We start from the raw sequence: 19,875 nt of genomic DNA, 5'->3' as shown, positions 1-19,875 counted from the left end.
AGGCTTTGTTGGTGCCATCTAGGGCCTCAGAGTCTATCTGAAAATGTCCCTGGTTTTAGAAATCAGAGAGCTGGGGCCCTGATGGGGTCCAGTTTCCCTGAGGCTGCTCCGGGGCAAAGCCCTTCCTCCAAATGGTACTATAACCCAAGGAAAGAGGAAGAGTTTCCTCTCTAGTTTGGTTTCCTTGCAATGAAGTTTGAGTGATGCAGAATTCACCTTCACTCCAAATCAATCCACACTGAGTACTTAGGGAGCATTATTCATATGCCAATCATGTAAATGTGGTGAGCCTGGCCATCTCCATTAGACAAATCAGGCATCAGATGGCTGGGGACTCAGAGGTTGTGGGGAGGTACTAACCAGCCTTCAGTACCCTTATTTCCCACAGCTCCATCTCTAGGATGCCAGGGTACCCTGCTACCTCCCAGGGCACAAAGTGGGTTCCCCCACTCTTCATGAATGTGAATGCACCCCCTAACATAGCTTTTCTCTTTATTCCTTCCGGCAGAACCAGAGCTGGGATCCGGGGTAGGCCCTGATGGCACGGGTCCCCCCAGCCTCCTTCGAGGCAAGAGGGGAGGACACCCAACCAACTACCAGATCGTGACCCCCAGGAGACACGACAGGAGGAGCTGAGGATGGTGGTGGCTTTTCAGGGTTCCACACCAGGCTTCCTCCCCTAGCCTGGACTTGGCCAGCTGCCTCCAGAGACTGCCAGTTCCTATTTATTAATATCCTCAGGGACCCCTGTGCCATCTTGGCCTTAGGGATAGGCAGGCAGGTCTCAGTGATGTCAGCCTGTACATGACAGACTAAGCAGGGACTGGGCCCTGAGAGGAAGCCTACTCAAGAAGTCAGGCCTATTTCCCCCCTGTGAAATGGGGTGAAAAGGGGAGTGGGTGGAGGTACAAAGCTTCCAGTCTTTTAAAGTAGGGACCTGGGACTGCCTGGCTCTGTAGACATGTATGGATCAAGGCAGAAGTCTCAGTCCCCCTCCTTAAGACCGTGGGGAGCCCTGTTTTTTGGTGCTGAGTTCCCACCTGAGTCCAGGCTGCTCAATCCCCGACTGAATGGTTGGTGCTCCCTAAGTCAGTTCTACCCAACCCCATTCCCCAGTTTTCCATGTGGGGATGGGATGTATAGAAAGGACTCCCACTCCAAGTATCTGCTGCAGTTGCCATGGATTGCTATGTACGGGACAATAAATGCCCCTGCCTGACCCTACCCAGTTTGGTCTCGATATGCTGCATCCAGAGGGTCCACCTAGGCTGAGGATACTGGGGCAAGAGGCCTGTGGGCTGAGACACAAGTCACCCTCCTGCCATCAGCCACCCATTCACTCCTTCTCCACGCATTCCTTCATCCTTCCCATGCCAACACAGAAGAGCCAGACACAACTGCCACTCAGGAGGCCAGGTTGGAAACATCAGCTTTTATTCTTAGGAAATATTAGAACATGCTGGGGCCCACTCCTGTCCTCAGGGATGCCCTCAGCAGACTGGGTAAGGACTCACGTCAGGCCAAAGATTCTGCTCTTTCCCTGGATAATGAGGGTCCAGTGCTCTTGCAGTGGGCAGGACCACTCCTCCCCTCGGTCGCTACGGCCTTGGTTTCTACCAGCCCTTCAACCAGCAGTGACACTGCACCCTCCACACGCCCTGTAGCTGCCAAGGCTACTGCGGCCTGCTCAGTGGGGAATCCCATGTGCTCTAGCTGCTGCAGCCTGTGAGGTGGGGACAAGGAGAAAATGTCAGTGCATGCATGGCTCCCACATCGGGAAGACACCCCCTGCCCACCCTGTCTTACCGTAGAGAAGACCCAGAGGACTTGGGCAACCACGTCAAGCTCTGGGAACCCTGAACTGACGCATCAAGAAGTGAAGCCTGGATCCCTTCCTGTAGCATTTGCTCATCTAGGGCTGCCCACATTGGGGTTCCTGGAGCAAAGCCGGACGCAGCCCAGTCCAGGCTCCTCTTGGAGTCCTTCCATGCTAGCTGCACGGGCCCCACGCCTGGTGGAAGCTGGGCAGAACCATCACTGTGAGACCAGGAGCTTGGGGAAGCAAGGTAAGGAGGTCCAGGGGTAGCAGGCCTGTAGGGACAGAGGTGGATGGCCTGGGCTGCCAGCCACTGTCACAACTTCCAGCACCCAATACTGAGCCCCTGGCATCACCCTCACCTCACTGCAGCAGGATAAGTGACAGGCAGTTCAGTCAGATTGCCTGGGGTGGGAAGGAGCCTCAGTGGCCAGCACTGGGCCAGAGTCCTGCAAAGGACACCGTCTTGTAACACCTGCAGTCTCCGCTCAGAGAGCTCCAGCCACCGGAAGGCCCCAGCAGCATCTGCCTGCCCAGGGCAGGGCGGCAGGTCAAGGAAAATCAAACTGAACGGGGTGGGGGGGGGGGGGCGGGGTGTGTGCTGGGCATTCCCATGCGCCTCCCCTTGCTGCATCCCCCAGGACCACATGAGCAGCTGAAGCTGAGAACAAAAGGAAACTGCCTACCTTTTGTTTTGAACTGTATGTGCCTTCCCAAAACCCTATTTTCCACTTTCTTGGCTACTGCATAACCCTGTGTACCTGAGATAGGTCCTCCTACTGTCAGCCAGACTTAAGTAGCTGGTGTCTGGATTCTGAAATGGTTCCCTGTGACTGCCTGAAGGGTTATATGATCACCACCAAAACTGGTAGCTATTTTCCCATATTTTGGGAGCAAAGCTTATGTCTAAGATACCTGTACTATGAGGCCTAAGTTGGCCCTCTGTTCCCAGAGACCCCACACTCACTCCCACCCTAAGCCTTCTTCTTTGCTAATCTTTGCTTTGATGCCACCTTCACACAGGATCCAGATTAGTGACTTCCAGGTCCCTTCAGCTCTCCCAATCATCCTATGGGTCCTTTGATTGTAACTGACACCTCTTCTTGGCCGTGAGCCCTTTCCCAGCCCAGAGCATGGCACAGATGTGCCAGGAGCAGGTGTTCACCTGACACTGAACTCCTTTACACTGTTTCTTTCCAAGGCACCTTGGAGGCCCGGCCACAGGTCCACATGGTCCCTGGGCTCAGGCAAAGGATACAGGCTAGGCCAGCAAGAAGGCCACAGAGGAGCTGCAGGAAGGGCGGCTCAGAGCTGAGCAGCAGGGTCAGGGCCAGCAGTAGCCACGGGAGCAGCCATGGTGGCAGTGTCCCCTGACGCCATCCAGGGTAGTAACTCTGCCCTGCCAGCATGGCCAGATGGACAGGCATATATCCACAGCCTCCGGCTGCATTGGACACCCCGAGGCTTGCCAGCAGCACAGCCAGCAGCCCAGCAGCCAGGGCAAGCAGGGTGGAGTTGTGCAGGAAGCGCAGAGTGCCTAGACGGCATTCCTGCCACCAGCCCAGAGTGGGCAGGAGCAGCAGGCTCAGGAGCAGGCTCGGCAGTGCAGTGTGGCCCAGAGCATGGGTCAGAAGCCTGTGTACTGGGAATGAGAAGGGTGCCAGGTTAGAGGGCTGGATTAGCCTTTGCGAGGGCAACCTGGTAGGCCAGCCTCCCCCACCCAAAAGCCAGTAGATGGGACCAGAGGCTTCTCAACACCACAGCCACTCTCTAGGTATACTGAAGGGAACCAACACACAGTCTTCTCACTTGCCACCAGCTACCAAGTGGTGCTATGCCCTAGGCACAGTGAAGCTCTGTCAGTTACTGAATCTTTTTTTTTTTTGCATCTGGTTAATAGCACAAGTTCTAATGAAAACTGCCTGCCAAAACCTCTCACTCCCACAGAGCTGCAAGACCTTAGAAAAATCGCTTAACCTCTCTGAACATCTGGGTTCCTCAAATGTAAGCCGGAGGCTTTGTGGGAAGTACATGTTTGGCAGAAATTTAACTTCTTATTTCCAGGGAAAGCTGTCAGAAAGGGACACTATCAGAACTCCCACCCACAGCTTCCCACCTCACCTTCTGTACAGGATTCTCTGCCCTCCTTCTTGACTGTGGACGAACTGGGCATGTCTGTAAGCTAACCTGCCCTGTGACACTGCATCCTATTCTTGTGACCATCACGAGCTGCACTAAGTGGCCTCAGGCCCTAGAGTAAGTCTCTAGCTTTCTTCAAGGGCCATGCAGCTGGTCCTCACCCTGCCAGGGGTCCAGCAGCAGCTCTGGAGCCAATGTGAGGCTGGGGCCAGCCCCCAACAACCACAGGCAGATCATCAGGAGCATCAGGACTGAGGAGGCAAGAGGCAGTACCCTGGACAGTGAGCCAGGAGAGTCCCAGACATGCATAGTTTGGTTGATGGCAGTCAAAGGTGGTCCTGAGGCTGTAAGCTGGGAATAAACAAAAACAGTAACAAATCATCCTTGCTGCTTTTATCTGACTCCCTCCCAACTACTTTACCAACAGTCCCATTATACAGAGGCAGAAACTGAGCCAGCAGAGGCAGGTCCAGTAGCTTGGCCTGTGTGCTTATCAAGCCCCAACCTGTGTGCTTATTAGCCACGTTTCTATCCTACCTGCCCACGGGTCTGGGATGGCCATGGGCCATGCTTAAAGTCATGATGAGGCCAGTGTGGTGGTGCACACCTGTAATCTTAGCACCCAGGAGGTGGAGGCAGGAGGTTCAGGAGACCAAAGCCATTAGATGCAGACCAGCAGGAGAGTGCTTACCTAGTATACATGGGCACCTAGATTTGCTCCCCAGTGCTGTAAAAATAAAAGGAACATTTAGATCTTGGCTGCATACAGAGTTGAAAAACCAGCCTGGGTGACATGAGACCCAGTTTCTAAAAGAGTCTGGGGGGCCCTGAAGGTGTCTTAGTGGAAGATACGGGGCCAGAAAAGTTGAGCTGTGGCCCTTCATTGCCAAAAAGATGGGTACATTCTCCCTGGGACTGGCAAAGTCAAGGCCAGTTCTAGACTCTGCCCCCGCCCCCCCCCCAGTGTTCCAAACCTCAGGGAGTCCAGATAGCCTCGGGTGCCCTTGAACAAGAGGCCTCATGAGACCCACCAATGGGACAAGCAGCTTGGGGTTGAAGTGGGGCTACAGGAGTCCCAAGCCTTACAAAGTGGCTCATAACTGTGGCACTGTTCCCTCCCCGGCTCTGGTGTCTGCTCCAGCCTTCTGCTGTGTGTCTGTGGGCAAGTTTCCCAGTCTGTGAAATGGTGATTAAGTCACCTTTTGCTGCTGGGTAGTAGTGGTGCATGCCTTTGATCCCAACACTCAGGAGGCAGAGACAGGCAGATCTCTATGAATTAGTGGCCAGCCAAAAACAAAAAGCAAAACAAAACAAAACAAACAAACCCAACACATTTGCTTACAGCATCATAAGAGAAAAGACTGGAGACCCACAGTTTTTCTTTCTTTCTTTTTTCCCCCCGAGACAGGGTTTCTCTGTACCTTCGGAGCCTGTCCTGGAACTAGCTCTTGTATACCAGGATGGCCTGGTCTCACAGAAATCAGCCTGCCTCTGCCTCTACCTCCCAAGTGCTGGGATTAAAAGCGACACCTGGCTCAGCTTTTTTTTTTTTTTTTTTGGTTTTTCGAGACAGGGTTTCTCTGCAGCTTTTTTTTTTTAGAGCCTATCCTGGAGCTAGCTCTTGTAGACCAGGCTGGTCTCGAACTCACAGAGATCCGCTTGCCTCTGCCTCCCGAGTGCTGGGATTAAAGGCGTGCGCCACCACCGCCCGGCAGCTTTTTCTTTTTTAAAATTTTGCTTGTTTAGGGGCTGGGGAGATGGCTCAGAGGTTAAGATCACTGGCTGCTCTTCCAGAGGTCCAGAGTTCAATTCCCAGCAACCACATGGTAGCTCACAACCATCTATAACGAGATTTGGTTCCCTGTTCTGGCACGTAAGCATACATCCCAGAATACTACATACATAATAAATATTTTTTAAAAAGTTTTGTTTTAAAAAAGTCTCAACATGGAGCCCAAGCTAGCCTGTGATGTGAGATTCTCCTGTGTCTTCCTGGGCTTTTGAATACTGGACCATCAATCTGCACCATTGCACCTAGTTTGGCCCCCAGCTCTTTCCCAATAAACCCAAGGCACCACCTAATTACTTATGGAAGGTACAGATAGCTTACAAGTGAAGGCCCAGCTGGTTCAAGCTCAGGTCCCCAAACAGGTCATACCCTGCCCAAAGGGCAAAGCTTTTCTCCAGTTAGGTTTCAAACCAGGACGAATGGCTGAGGTTCCTATTTAACATATCAAAGAAGATGCAGCCGGCAGGTTCTCCCTGCAGTCCCTTGGTCCCTACCTGTTACAGGGCCCTCCAGGCTGGCATACCCCCACTTCTCCAGCTCAGGGGACTGGGCTGCTCTTCCCACTTTGATTACCTGCTCTGTGTATGGTGGGCCTTCTGGCTGCGGCACCTGGTTCTCATCCCTCCCTCTTCCTTCTCCTCCCCTTCCCCACAAGGCCCAGCTCAGGGTCATGCACACTCTGGGAGCAGTCCTGCTCCCTTTCTTTTCTTCCTGCACTTTCCTCACACCCAGCCTTGCCCGCAGCTCTGCGAGCACTCCCTGGCAATGCTCTCAAGTCTCCTGGTATGACTCTGGGCAGAAAGCGGATCCTAGTTAGCTTCCTCGCCAAACTCTGCCTGCAGAGTCCTTAACCTCCATCCCCTCAACAACAGCCTCCTACTCACTCTGAAGCCCAGCTCAAACAGCACCTTCCCACATCGTGAATCTTAGCCTAATGAACAAAGTTTGAATTTTCTCCCAAGTGGTTTGAAATAATGGAGGAAAAGAGGCTCCCCTGCCCTAGAGGCTCAATAGAGACCACCCGGGAACAGACCATCCAAGAGGAAATACCTAACATTCCAACTATTATAAGCAAGACCACCTGACGTCCTTTCAGTCAGCGTACACCTATCCCCCCACCCCACAGTCAATCAGGGGTCCTGAACCTTAGAAATCCCCTCACCCCAACCTCTGTTATGACAAAAACCCCACCTCAGCTGGGGTTAATCCCAGCACACACATATTTAAAAAACAAAAAACAAAACAAAACAAAAAAACACCCCAACTGGGCTCGTGGCTCTCCGACTATGTCGACTATGTCGAATAGATGGGATGGTCCAACCTGGAGCTTGATTAAAGGCTTTTTTTTTTTTTCGTGATGTGGTTTCTTTGTAGCTTTGAAGCCTATTCTGGAACTAGCTCTTGTAGACCAGGCTAGCCTCGAACTCACTGAGATCCGCCTGCCTCTGCCTCCAGAGCACTGGGATTAAAAGCTTGCGCCTCCACAGACCGGCTAAAGGCTCTTTGCACTTTTGCATAGGAGTGCAGACTCTATGGTGGTTTTGGGACCCGTGATCTGGACCTAACATTCCCTCTCATCTCCAGTTAATGTGTTCACTGAAAGACATATTAGCTGGCCCCAGATCCTGCTGGGGTGAACTCTGGATTTGGGGTGAACCCTTCCCCTGTGGCACTGGGTTTAGAAAAGCAGGCCGATTTCACCCTTACCTGGAGGCAGGGTCACCTAAATTGAAGCTTCTCGCAACCATTCCATCCCTGAGCACTAAAGGACTGATCCATGGACATTAGGAACCAGGCCTCGAGTCCTCTGGATCAGTCTCTTCTCTTTCTTGATGTTGCAAACGGAAACGGGGGCCTCACACATCCTAGGCACGCAGTATCATTGCGCCTCTATCTCCAACAGAATCTTCAATTAATAAAATGGAACTTGTAAGAATCAAGTAATGAACCCAGCTGCTGCTCCTAGCACACAACACATGGAGCAGCTCTCCACTCTCAGAGACTCACGGGCACCCTATTCAGACGCGGAGTCCCAAGCTAACAGGTGCCAGGATCTCTCACCTGAGGAAGTGCATTTACATCAAATAGGGAACCGGGGGCCGCGACGTCCTGCTCCCCACTCTCTTCCCTGCCTCTCGCCAGGGAATCGGAGAGCCCGGCGTTAAGCTTCAGCGGGGAAACCCCTCCCACCCTTCGAAAGGTGTGACACGCCTACTGCTCCCACATGGGCCCTGCTTCCTTCGGAGTCCTCGCCCGCCCGCCATGCTACTGTTTGAATTCGTCCATGGTATTAGTCACAAGACAGTTCCTCACTCGCTAGCAGTCCGCCTCAGAGGCCCTCGGGAGCCCTCGTCAGGGATCTCTCTCAGTTCTACACCATCACACCCTGCCTACCTTACGGGAAGCCAGGACAGACTGGGAAGTCAAGGGCAGGGAAGATGCTTCCGGGTGGTGCACAGATGGCGGGGAGTCCCGGGGTCGAATTCAGCTTTGTAACGTAGGGGAAAGTACTCAATTTCGTGGGCCTGGGTTTTCTACTCTGTTAAAACAAGGGTACTGGTTGGAGGATGATTACAGGGCTTCTCAACTCCGACCGTTATTGGAGCCGGCCAGGCCATTCCCGGCCTCCCTCCCCAGCCGACCGACCGACCGACCTCAGTCCCCTCCCCCGCCCTCTCGGGCCACGCGTCCAAGGTTCTGCGTAGCACGTTCTCCCCTACCCTGGAAGGCCGGGTGGGGGAGCCCCGCCTGGGAGTCGGGCCGCCAGCTCCAGGCCGAGACCTAGGTGCCCGAAACCCATAGCGCGCACACACGGGCGCGTGATCTCGCCTGCCGATTAGTCAGCAGTTGTTCCAGGCCGGGATCCCTTCCCCCAGCCCTCCGCCAGCCTCCGTCTCCCTCCAGGACAGACTCTTCGGAGACGGTCCCTAGAGCCAGCGGGCGTAACCATTCCAACCCCCGAGCCTCGTGCAGAGGCTCCCCGGGGTTTGTTGGGGACACTCGCTCACGAGCGCGCTGACCGCTGAGGTGTTTCTCTTAACCCGCGCGTCACGTCCGGCTCTTTGGAGAGGATTGGGTCGACGGTTTGAGGCGCCAAGAACCGGCTCATCACTGACTCAAACCTCCTTGCCCACCCCCGCGGCCTGGCCCTATGGTAGCGTCCGAGGTTGCGGATTTCGCGCCTGCGCAGTGCGGCGCCTAGGGGACCGCGAGAGGGAGACGGACGTTGAGAGAACGAGGAGGAAGGCGAGAAAATGGCGTCCACGGGTAAGTGGAGTGGGATCGCGGTCGCGCTGGCGACGGCTGGGACACCCAAACTCGGGGGCGCTCGTCTCAGGAGGTGGCAGGGATGACTGAGTGGAGCTGCCGAGAGGGGTTGGAGTTCCCGCCGCCGCCCGACGAGCTCGGGGGTCCCGCGTTCCCTTCCCCCCGCCCCTCCCCCACCAGGCGGGCTGGTTCTGGAACCTTCCGGCGCCCGCGTTGCGCGCGAGGGCCTCGCGGTAGCTAGGGCGTGCGGGGCCCGCCTTGGCCTCCTTTGTGTGGCGGTTGTCGGTGCGGGTGCCCCGGGCCTCCCGCCACGTGGGCGGGGCCTACGGCCTCCGAGGCCCAGAGGGGACCGCGGCTGGGCCTCGGGCCCATCACCCCGAAGGCGCGTGAGGTGGGGTGTCGGGTAGCGGCTCGAGAAGCCGCGGCCGGTGGCCCCGGTAACCTCTCCTCCCGCTGCCAGCCTGAGGGCGTTCCTTGTATAGAAACTCAGATTCAAAACAAACAAACAAAAAGGCGTCGCGAGGGTCTGAGCTGAGGGGCGCCGGGTTATGAGAGGGAAGCCCCATTATCCTCCAGGCCTGGCTCGGCGCACCCGGGAGGGCTCGCAGCCTCAAGCCCCGAGGTCTAAAGTCTGCTCGGCCTTTAGACCTAGTGGGACCCACAGATCCTTTCGGAGGCATCGATTTGATCGTGTGTTAACTCCACTACCTTCCCTAACCCAAAAAGCAGTGGCTTCCCGGGGTCCCTTGTTAAGCAAGCGTTTGGCGCGGGCATCGGTTGTATAACCAGGCCCGTCTGGATCCGGGGAGCAGACGCTTAACCAGAAAGGTTTAGCGATTTTGATCCAGGAGAAACAGAAAGCCTCACCCAGCACGTTTCTGTAGACCTGCTCGTTAAACCAGCAGGCTTCTTTCTTGGTCCTGTCGAGGCCAGGGGAAGAAGACGGACTTTGAAAGTCGGCGGCTAGGAGCTCGGGGATGCGATGAGTATTGTGGTCCTTAATGAGCGAATGAGTGTAGCCTAGGCTTCACCAGCAGTTTGGTGTACAGTTAACTGGCACAGTGGCGATTTTTTTTTTTCGTCTGGAGGAATTAGGGTCTGATATGTGGCCTTGGAGACAGTAGGAGAAATCTGAAGGGGAAGACAGGAGAAGCTCTGGGTCCTTTGTGCTTGGGAAAAGTTCCAGCATCACAGTTTGGCGATGCCAACGATGTAAGTCAGTAAACAGGTAAATGCTGGCTTTTGATACCAGGCTACTAAGAGTGTCCCTAAGAGAAAGACTGAGAAGCTACAGCCCAGTTCATTCTGGTGGGAAACGATTTAGGCAGTGAGCCTTCTACCCTTCTCTTACCCACTAAAGCCCAAGAAGGCAATTGCAGATTTTTGCTTGGTAGATTATTGACACTTTTTAGTCATCTGTGTTTAAATCTCTTTTGCTGAAGACCACCACGAACCATATTCGAGTTAGAAACCATGCTCTGTGGCTCAGTGAGATGGGTCAGTGGTTAAGAGCACTGATTGCTTCTCCAGAGGACCCAGGTTCAATTCCCAGCACTCACATGGCAGCTCGTAGCTGTCGTAACTCCAGTTCCAGAGACTCTGACATCGTTACTATACCAATGCGCATGATTTAAATAAAGTTAAAGTTTTTTTAAAAAACGAACCATGCTCTGCTATACCCATAGTCCTGCCCTTGCTGAGGGAACTTATTTAAGACCTAGCGTCCTTTCCTTTAGTTTAGCTAAAGTTTTCTTGATGCCTGGCCGTGGTAGCACATACCTTTAGTTCCAGCAGAGGCAGCAGATAAAGGCCAACCTGGTCTTACAGAGTGAGTTCCAGGCTACACAGAGGAACCTTGTCTCGGGAAAAAAAAAGTTTCCTTGAGCTCTTCAGTCCTTAAAACTTTTGGGTACCAGGAAATCTTCCTTGCTGACTTTAATACATTATGTAGCCTAAACCTCCGTTATCTCTACAGCTTGGCTAATGACTACCCTGAATTGTAAGCCGCTGCCTTAGGGAATAATGGTTTTTCCCCCTCATCTACATCTTGTGGAATAGTGCCTACAGAGTATGTTCAATAAAGCAGAATTACAGTGCCCAAATGACTACTGTCAGAACAAGAAGTAATAACGTTGCCAGCATTCTTGAGCCCTCCCCACCCATATACCCTTTATCTCCTTTCACTGTATAGTTGGGCATGGTTTTTTGATTGTTAAATTATCTGGCCATTGTTTCAGTGTCATGTCTGAGACAGTAGGAAGCTTGTGTACTGTTAGGTAGATAAACATGAGTTGGGGGTTGCTTCTCTTAGCCCACCAAATCCTTTGGTTTCATGCTGATCTGAGGTGGTTAGCTGTTCTGTATCAGCTCTGCTAATTTTACATAACTGCTCTTGTGTAAGTCTTTTGTAAACATTGAGCTTAATGCCAGTAACTCAAAATCATTTTTTACATAGAAACCTCAACAAAATGAAGGTTGCAATATTTGGGCTTACATGCATTGTTGGTAAAACACTACGTGGAAGGAAGTGTTTTATAATTTTTTATTTCATATGAAGAATGTGACAAATAGCCATAGTTTAATTCTACAATTTGGGGAGCAGAGGCAGGCAGAGTTCGAGATCAGGCTGGTCTATGTAGTGAGTTCTAGGACAGCCAGAGCTACATATTGAGACCCTGTCTCTCAAAAAAATTTTTTTTAAAAAAGATAACTAGTAGGCACGGTGGCACACAACTGTAATTCTTAGCATTTAAATTGTAGAGAGAGCGGTATAGGGTCTGTAGCAAGTTTGAAGCTAGCTTGGTCTGCCAGCTAAGTGGTCAGATCCTCTCTCAAAAAACAATAAGATTTTGTTGAACATTTCTTTTTTTGTTGTAGGTATCTTTTGGACAGCTTACTGATGACATTGATAAGCAGGCTCTGAAATTAAGGGTCTAGAGGAAAGAAGTAGTCACATGAGGTGCAAAAAGGTAGAAAGAAAGTCCGCTTTTAAGAGATGGGTTCAGGAAAGTACTCTTGGCCAGAATATTGTGAAGCATGCTTTAGATTGCATGGAATGGGGAAGATTCCCTCTATAAAGATATCAGCTGTTGCTTTTGGATTAGCGATTGGCTGCTTTCTGATTGGAAAAGAAAGGACCCTTTTGTTCTCTCTTAATGGCAGTGCTGTCTTTGAACACCAAAGAAGATATGTATTCTTGTAAAGGGGAAATAATTAGGTAGAATTATTATTTGAAAACATTTGCTCACTGGGCAATAATGGCACAGGCCTTTAATCCCAACAGTTGGGAGGCAGAGGCAGGCAGAGTTCAGGACCAGCTGGTCTGCAAAGCAAGTTCCAGGACAGCCAGAGCTGTTACACAAAAAAAAAAAAAAAAAAAAAACCTGTTTTGTGGTGGTTCAGGCCCTCTCTGTGAGTTCCAGGCCAGCTTGGTCTAAGGGAGCTAGTTCCAGGACAGGCTCCAAAGCTACAGAGAAACCCTGTCTCAAAAAACCAAAAAAAAAAAAAAAGCCCCCAAACTTGCAGAACTTTAATTCAGTAGTGCTTTGAAAATTTAAGAATTTATTTTCATCACTTGATACCTGTGTAGACTGAATTTAGTCCCTTTTTGATGTTTTTGAGACAGGGTCTTTCATAGTCCTGGCTGTGCTGGAACACACTATGTAGATCATGCTGGCCTAAAACTCAAACCTAAAACTCAAACATGCCTCTGTTTCCTGAGTGCTGAAGTTAAAGACATTTGCCACCTCACCAAGCTAATTCCTTTTGATATAGTATAAATTACATATGAGAAAGAAAATGATAGCTGGACTTAGAAGAAAATTTGTGGTTTTTTTAGGTTGAAATAATTTCAAGTTTTTGGAAATGACAATAGTGAGCCCTGAATAAATTTTTCCCCCTAGGCCTATTAAGTGCTTTCTCATCCTTGCCAATTTTTAGGATTCTGTTAACCTTGCTTCAGTTGTGTGTGCATGCTGTTGGAGTTGGAACCCAGGGCATCCACACATGCCACCTTATAGTCGTGAGAATATGCATGTGTTCCAACCATGGATGTACTCCATCCTTTACCGTGGCCTCCCTGGGGTTTCTAGTTTTTTCATTACTGTGAAGATAGATCTCTGATAACAGGCCCTTTTTAGATTTAATAGCTGTTGTATTTTTTGTCATTGCTTCACTGTAATGTTAGAGGGAATTGTGGTCTTACTAAAGTGATAGACTGATTGATAGAAGCTGACATAGTAGCTCATTTCTGAAATCCCAGCTCTGGGGAGGCAGAGGCAGGTGGATCGGAGTTTGAGGTTATTTAGAGAGACCCTGTTTCAAAAACAAAAATGCTGGGCATGGTGCTGCATGCCTTTAGTGGGAGTGGGCAGCTGAATCCCTTAGCCTGAGGCCACCATAGTCTACAGAGTGAGTTCCAGGACAACCAGGGCTACACAAAAACCCTGTCTGGAAAAGCAGAAAGGCGCGGGAGTGGGGTGGATTCTAATATTTTTGTGGAGGTCCTTATTTTTATGACTGTAAAGTTGATCCTGTTTTGTGGTTTTAGTTTGCATTAGCCTTAAGATAATGATCATGTGTTTGAATTGATAGCTGGTGGTTGAGGTGGGTTATGGTCATGGAAATATGCAGGATATGCTAGGTATCTCTGCCAACTCAAGTAATCTTGACCTCATTAGTTAGCACCGTATTCAGACTTTTTGCATTTAGCTGACTTGACTTAATTGGTTTGGTGTTGAGAAAAGAGATGCGCTGTGACCTGTGTCTGCATATAATTTCTCTCTAAACAATTTAAAGAATTAACTCTTGCTGCCTGAATTATTCCTCTGTCTACTGTTCCTTGTCTATACTAATAATTTTTTTTTCTTGTTTCTTCTAGATTACAGTACCTACAGCCAAGCTGCAGCCCAGCAGGGGTAAGTCAGCCTTCTGCAACAGTACTTTGTCCACATTTAATGTTTTAGAGTATGAGGCCTTTTGTAACTATAAAGGGTATAGTCGCACAGTCAGATGTTTTGTATTCAATTCTCATGTTTAATTCTTTTTGCAGCTACAGTGCTTACACCGCCCAGCCAACTCAAGGATATGCACAGACCACCCAGGTAATCCCAAAGACAAGGATATGTAGTTATATTTTCAATAAAGATGTTTCAGTTTAGCTAGGCTATGGTGGCACACGCCTTTAATTCCAGCACTCGGGAGGACAATCTGAGTTCGAGGCCAGCCTGGTCTACAGAGTGAGTTCCAGGATAGCCAGGGCTACACAGAGAAACCCTATCTCAAAAAAAGACAGCAACAACAAAAAGATATTTCAGTTGACCGATAAAACAGTAGTTAGCAGGTCTTTTTTAAAAATTATATGCAAGTAACAAGTAGTGGTATTATCTAGTCTTTAAAAACTCCTTAACTTTAATCTTATACAATGAGGGTTTGTTGTAAATGAAACCATTTTAAAACTGAAAATAGGCTCTTTTTTTAGCTTCTAGGCTCAAAATAAGCATTTCGCTGCAGTCTTGGTCTTGTCTACATATTTTATTATGCTGAAGTTAATTTAGTCATCATTGCAGTTCTTCAGAAGAAGATCATCTTTTGACCTTTTGTAAATGAGAAAATTATATATATATATAGTTATTATATAACTTGTGAGTGGTTGCACATTGACTACTGGAGTCAGCTTTGAAAATTACTATTCCTCGGCTTTTGCCAATATGTAAGTCTATGTAAAAACGTAGGCCGGGGCAAGAGAAATAGCTCCTTGAGGGAAAAGCGCTTGCCACCCAGCCTGAGTTTGATTTCCCCAAGTTCCACATACGAGGGAGAGAACCAAATTGTTCTCTGACCTTCACATATACACCATGCATGATATGTACATATGCAGCCTTCCACCAGTCAAATTAAGTAAATACTCTCAGCTGGAGTTCAGTGGTAGATTGTGTACCAGCACTGCAGAAATATTGGGTGGGGGGGTGCAGGATTGACCAGGAGGTAGGAGACTATCTGGTAGAATGTGTGATATGCTGACTTCAGTCACCAACACTTCAAAATGCCAAGGGTAACAGATTCTCGAAAGTATATATTGTTTATATTTTCAAGAATTAATTATCTCAGCTGGGCATGTAGCACAAGCTTTTAATCCCAACATGGGGAGGCAAAGGCAGGTGGCCCTCTGAATTTGATGCCAGACTGGTTTACATAGCATGTTCCAGTACAAAACTAGACAGTAAAACTGTCTCCAAAAAAAAAAAAAAAAAAAAAACTCTTAATTCTGGAATGATCTGCTAAGAGTTAATATTAATTGCCATGGAAACATTTGGAAGTCGTGTTTCACATTTAATTGATTTTTCAAATAAGTCTATAAAATAACATTAGTATCTTAAAAAAACCAAGTTATTCCTTATCTGGTTTTAGGTATTATTGATTTCTAAGTTTAAAAACAGTAATTTTAGGCCGGGCGGTGGTGGCTCACGCCTTTAATCCCAGCACTCGGGAGGCAGAGGCAGGCGGATCTCTGAGTTCGAGGCCAGCCTGGTCTACAAGAGCTAGCTCCAGGACAGGCTCTAGAAACTACAGGGAAACCCTGTCTCGAAAAACCAAAAAAAAAAAAAAAACAGTAATTTTGATAAACTAACATTCATAAATGCTGTTCTGGTTCAATTTCTTGAAATAGGGTTAAGAGCATTTATTTTCATATTATGTTGAAAATCTGGCTCTCAAATATGGCAGGATGCTTTCTGATCCTTCATTATCTTTCTTGATGCTTATTTTGTGCTGTAAGTTACATACCTGTGCCTGAATTGCTCTTGAGAATAAGCAATTATTCTTATTGAGAATAAGCTCTTGAATAAGCTCAGTTAACTGAGACTTTGCCTTTTGTTTGTTTGTTTTGGGTTTTTCAAGACAGGGTTTCTCTGTATAACAGCCCTGGCTGTCCTGGAACTAGCTCTTGTAGACCAGGATGGCCTCAAACTCACAGAGATTATACCTGTGCTTCTTGAGGGCTGGGATTAAAGGCATACTCCACCATCACTCAGTTCCTAATTATTATTTCTAGATTTACTAAAACACGAATGTATACCATTTACTTACTTTTGTATTTTCAAGACAGTGTTTATCTGTTTAACAGTCCTGGCTATCCTGGAACTTTGTAGACCAAGCTGGCTTCAAACTTGAGATCTGCCTGCCTCTGAACACTCAGAATTTTTAAGATCTGTCTTATTTTTATAATTTTTTTCCAGAAAGCAGTATTTTCTACTTGTTTCTCCAGTTTATGAACTAATAAATCAGTTTGTTTTAGCAAAAAAAATTTGCTAAAATACAAAATTCTCTTACAAAACTACATGCTTTTCTTTGGAGCAGGCGTATGGGCAACAAAGCTATGGAACCTATGGACAGCCTACTGATGTCAGCTATACCCAGGCTCAGAGCACTGCCACCTACGGGCAGACTGCATATGCGACTTCTTATGGACAGCCTCCCACTGGTAAGGCCAGCCTTAAAGAGACTTGGTGATAGTGTTGAGGGTATTTGCTGAAAGGCCTGTTCTTTAAGGAATATATTCTGGTCCATGTGTTGACGTCTGGGGATCTTTTATTTTAGGAAGTATTTTTTTTCCTTGCCCTTAAATTCTCCTTGAGGGCTATATTTCAAGAGTGTGGGTGGAATAAGTTCTAAAAGAAATTAAAACTCTATACCCTGCACAATATACAACAAAATGGGACTAATGTGAAAGATTGTGCTAATCCTAAGGATTTAGCCTTCTTAAACTGAGCTGCTTAAAAATCAAAATAGTTGTTGGGCATGGTGGTGCACGCCTTTAATTCCAGCATTTGGGAGGCAGAGGCAGGTGGATCTCTGTGAGTTCGAAGCCAGCCTGGTCTACAGAGTGAGTTCCAGGACAGCTAGGGCTATTACACAGAGAAACCCTGTCTCAAGGAAAAACAAAATGGTTTTCACATCTGTTTGCTTCATCTGATAGTGTACCCTCTACTTTTTGTTTTGTGCTTTCCACAGTAGAAGGGACCAGTACAGGTTTGACTATCCTGCTCATTCTTGCATGGGAAATGCTTTCCATCTTGTCTAACCCTGTAATGTTAACCCTTAGGTGTTTAATTTGTTTAAACCCAGACTTTCTAACATCACACAAAAGGTGCTAATGAAAAAGGCTGCTTCAGGTGCCATTTGCAGATCCATGCCCTTCTATAATTGGGGGAAGGTTTTGTACTATTGAACTTAACTTTGGTCAAGCCTTTGTTAAAGTCATTTGCCTTCCCAAAGGTATTGCTCCAACTGATTTTCCCTGCTCTCTGAAAGCTAGATTGCATGATTAGATTTATTTAAGGAACAGACTACCACCCTGCATGTACATGTTTGTCCGTTGTATAGAACAGGCACATTTTATTTTCTAAGTGTTACAAATTATTTTAATCTGTTTTCTGTTAAAAGTGTTATGATTTTTTTTTTAAGACATAGTGTGTTTTAAACATAAAATAAGATTCCATGACACTAAAAAAAGAAAGCTGGTTTAAGAGTCATTATATGGAATATATGAAAAGTGACCGTATTTTTGCTTTGGCATATTTTGCTATGTGATACAATGTTGGAGATATAAAGACTTTATCTTTCAACTATCTAAACTCTGAATTAAAGGGGGAACTATGTGGCATTTTAGTTCACTGTCATGGATTTCATGGGAAGAATTTGCTAACTTTCTTAACTACTGTCTTCGGATGGAAGTGTGTGTCTAACCTAGTGCAGGTGTGATGAGAACTGAAACTGAAGCTGTAGATTTGAGAACGTGATTTAGGCTTAGCCTTTGCTATCCCTAAGCCATTTAACAGGGTTGTAACAAAGTGATTTTAAGCAGAATAGAAAGTCTAGTCCTGATTGTGAGCCTAGAAACTATAGAGCATTGTAAGCAGAAAGCGGTGGCTTTAGTGAGCCAGGCAGGCTATTGCATGGTAAGTGACTCTAAGTTACCTCTCATGCTTCACTTACTCCTGCCAACTGCTTTTAGGCTGTAAGAACCAGTGGGTAGGAAGCTGAATCCAGGCATATTTTTCTGAACCCCGTGTTGCTTTTACACATAAAAGTCAGTGAATAAGTATCTGAGGGAATGCATAGAAATACACTGTTCTCTTCTAGGATTCTAAATGAAGCTCCAGAAGAAAGGTACTATATATTTGCATCTCACTTACATGATTCAAACAAGCTGTGGGGTTTTTTTTCTATTGTTCAGTGTAAACAAAATTTTGTACAATGTTTCTTACCACCTTTTTCACTGACAAAATCGCGTAGATGTGCTGTTAGTGTCTTGTCATTTTATGGATTTTTGTTTATTTTGTTTGGGTGCTTGTGTAGGTACTACAGATTAATTAAAAGATTACTTATTAACCTGGTATCTAGTACTATAACATTGCTATTTTATTGCCATTTCTTAATAGCAGCATTATACAGGCTCTTACTCTGCAGATCTGAGACATAAGTTACTGTCTTGATCAGTCTGGTTTTTGTCGAACTTTTGTGGGTCTTATAATCATGTAGGGAGAAATCGTATAAAGAGTAATTGGATAGGTGGACTTCTGTTGTAGTTTAAATAAGTGCAGTGTATGGTTAACTTTAGAACTCTGCTAAGAACTTTAAAATACATAGGACTGTAGGTAGATTTTTTTTTTTTTTTTTTTTTTTTTTTGGACCACCAGCTCCCAGATAATGACATGAAAACGTCTTGTTAATTATAAAAGCTTGGTCTTGCCTTAGGTTTGTTCCCAAGTAATTCTTAAAACTTAACCCGTTTATGTTAATCTACATTCTACCACATAGCTTGTTAACCTCTGCTTAGTACTGTTCGTCCCACTTCTGTGTCTGACTGGCAAGTCCTACTTGTCCCCAGAGTTCCTATCTCTTCCCGCGCGCCCCACCTATCCTTCCCTCCCTAACTGTTGGCCATTTGGCTCTTTATTAAAACAATCAGAATGTGCCTAGGAAAGCAAGGTAAAACAGTGGCAACATCTACACAGTGTACAAAAGGATTATCCTTAACGACACAGGGCTCAGTGGTACTGTTCTTCCCTAGCATGTGTGTGAAACTCTGGGTTCTTTCTATTCCTATTACTACAAAAGAAAACAGTGCCAATTCAGGTGATCTCAAAAATGTTTGGGGCTCTTTTGTAAAATATATTTTAGTGGCTTTCACCAGTTTAGACAGAAAACTACTGTCTTTGTATATAATTTTAGAGGTTTTTTTTTTTTAATGTTTAAGAAGAAAGTATTCCATGCTACAAAAAAAGATACTGTTAGATTAAAAGAGTTGGATCAGATGGTGGTGCCACCTTTAATTAATTTAATCCCAGTACTTGGAAAACAGAGACAGGCTCCTGTCTGATTTCAAGGGCAGCCTGGGCTACATAGTGAGACCCTGCTTCAAAGAAATAAAAATAAGTTGAAGCTGGTCATGGTTGTTTATGTCTGTAATCCCCAGAGTCTGTCAATTGAGGTAGAAAAGAAAGGATTACAGTAAGCAGGCGTGGACAGTTTCATGATACTGCCTCAGTTTTTGGTGTTGTCTTTGTTTTTGTAGGTTGTTTTGGTTTGGCTTTTGGATACTCTCCTGGCTAGTCCTAAATATAAAGTAAATTAAGTAGTCTTAGTCCAAGTTTTTTTTTAAATGTTAATACTCTTGTTTTTGTTTTCTTGGGGTTGTTTGTTTTGTTTTGGTTTTTGTTTGTTTGTTTTTGAGGGTTTTGTTTGTTTTGAATGTGCCTAGGCAGTGTTCTCCTTTGTAGGCCAGGCTGGCTTGGTATTTGTGATCCCGCAGTATTGGTCACAGAAATCTTTTTAACATTAGTAAGAATGGGGTTTCTTTTTG

At 47.1% G+C, this 19,875-nt stretch overlaps 3 protein-coding genes across 15 annotated transcripts in view; 2 read left to right on the top strand and 1 right to left on the bottom strand.

Annotated features, from left to right (window-relative positions):
• Emid1 (EMI domain containing 1) overlaps nucleotides 1-1,224 on the top strand; it is a 46,536-nt gene extending 45,312 nt beyond the window's left edge. For 3 of the 4 annotated variants that reach the window (XM_038310455.1, XM_038310462.1, XM_038310444.1), the window contains one exon: nucleotides 509-1,224. In XM_038310455.1, the coding sequence (XP_038166383.1) occupies nucleotides 509-532 (24 nt within the window). In that variant the 3' untranslated portion in view covers nucleotides 533-1,224. The remainder of the gene's footprint in view (nucleotides 1-508) is intronic. The other variant, XR_005283003.1, reaches the window with a different exon arrangement.
• Nucleotides 1,225-1,413: 189 nt separating this feature from the next.
• On the bottom strand, nucleotides 1,414-9,078 carry Rhbdd3 (rhomboid domain containing 3). Of its 9 annotated transcripts, none has more exons than XM_038336524.2 (9): nucleotides 8,399-9,076; nucleotides 8,139-8,283; nucleotides 7,452-7,650; nucleotides 4,647-4,682; nucleotides 4,117-4,306; nucleotides 3,075-3,458; nucleotides 2,179-2,341; nucleotides 1,807-2,091; nucleotides 1,414-1,723 (listed from the first exon to the last, which is right to left on the bottom strand). In XM_038336524.2, the coding sequence occupies exons 5-9, from the start codon at nucleotides 4,262-4,264 to the stop codon at nucleotides 1,516-1,518; spliced, it is 1,188 nt and encodes a 395-aa protein (XP_038192452.1). In that variant the 5' UTR covers nucleotides 4,265-4,306; nucleotides 4,647-4,682; nucleotides 7,452-7,650; nucleotides 8,139-8,283; nucleotides 8,399-9,076; the 3' UTR covers nucleotides 1,414-1,515. The 9 variants fall into 9 exon arrangements, with proteins under 9 accessions (XP_038192452.1, XP_038192385.1, XP_038192527.1 ...); XM_038336457.2 differs by having other exon boundaries at nucleotides 8,465-9,076; XM_038336599.2 differs by having other exon boundaries at nucleotides 8,656-9,076.
• Ewsr1 (EWS RNA binding protein 1) overlaps nucleotides 8,713-19,875 on the top strand; it is a 30,374-nt gene continuing 19,211 nt past the window's right edge. Inside the window, exons 1-4 of one of the 2 annotated variants that reach the window (XM_038336257.2) lie at nucleotides 8,713-9,011; nucleotides 13,891-13,927; nucleotides 14,062-14,113; nucleotides 16,368-16,491. In XM_038336257.2, coding sequence (XP_038192185.1) covers nucleotides 8,999-9,011; nucleotides 13,891-13,927; nucleotides 14,062-14,113; nucleotides 16,368-16,491 — 226 coding nt within the window. In that variant the 5' untranslated portion in view covers nucleotides 8,713-8,998. The remainder of the gene's footprint in view (nucleotides 9,012-13,890; nucleotides 13,928-14,061; nucleotides 14,114-16,367; nucleotides 16,492-19,875) is intronic. The other variant, XM_038336340.2, reaches the window with a different exon arrangement.

Source organism: Arvicola amphibius, chromosome 1 (assembly GCF_903992535.2).
Source record: "Arvicola amphibius chromosome 1, mArvAmp1.2, whole genome shotgun sequence".
Lineage (NCBI taxonomy): Eukaryota > Metazoa > Chordata > Mammalia > Rodentia > Cricetidae > Arvicola > Arvicola amphibius.
The sequence above is the reverse complement of the archived record's forward strand: the minus strand, read 5'-3'. Positions and strand labels throughout refer to the sequence as shown.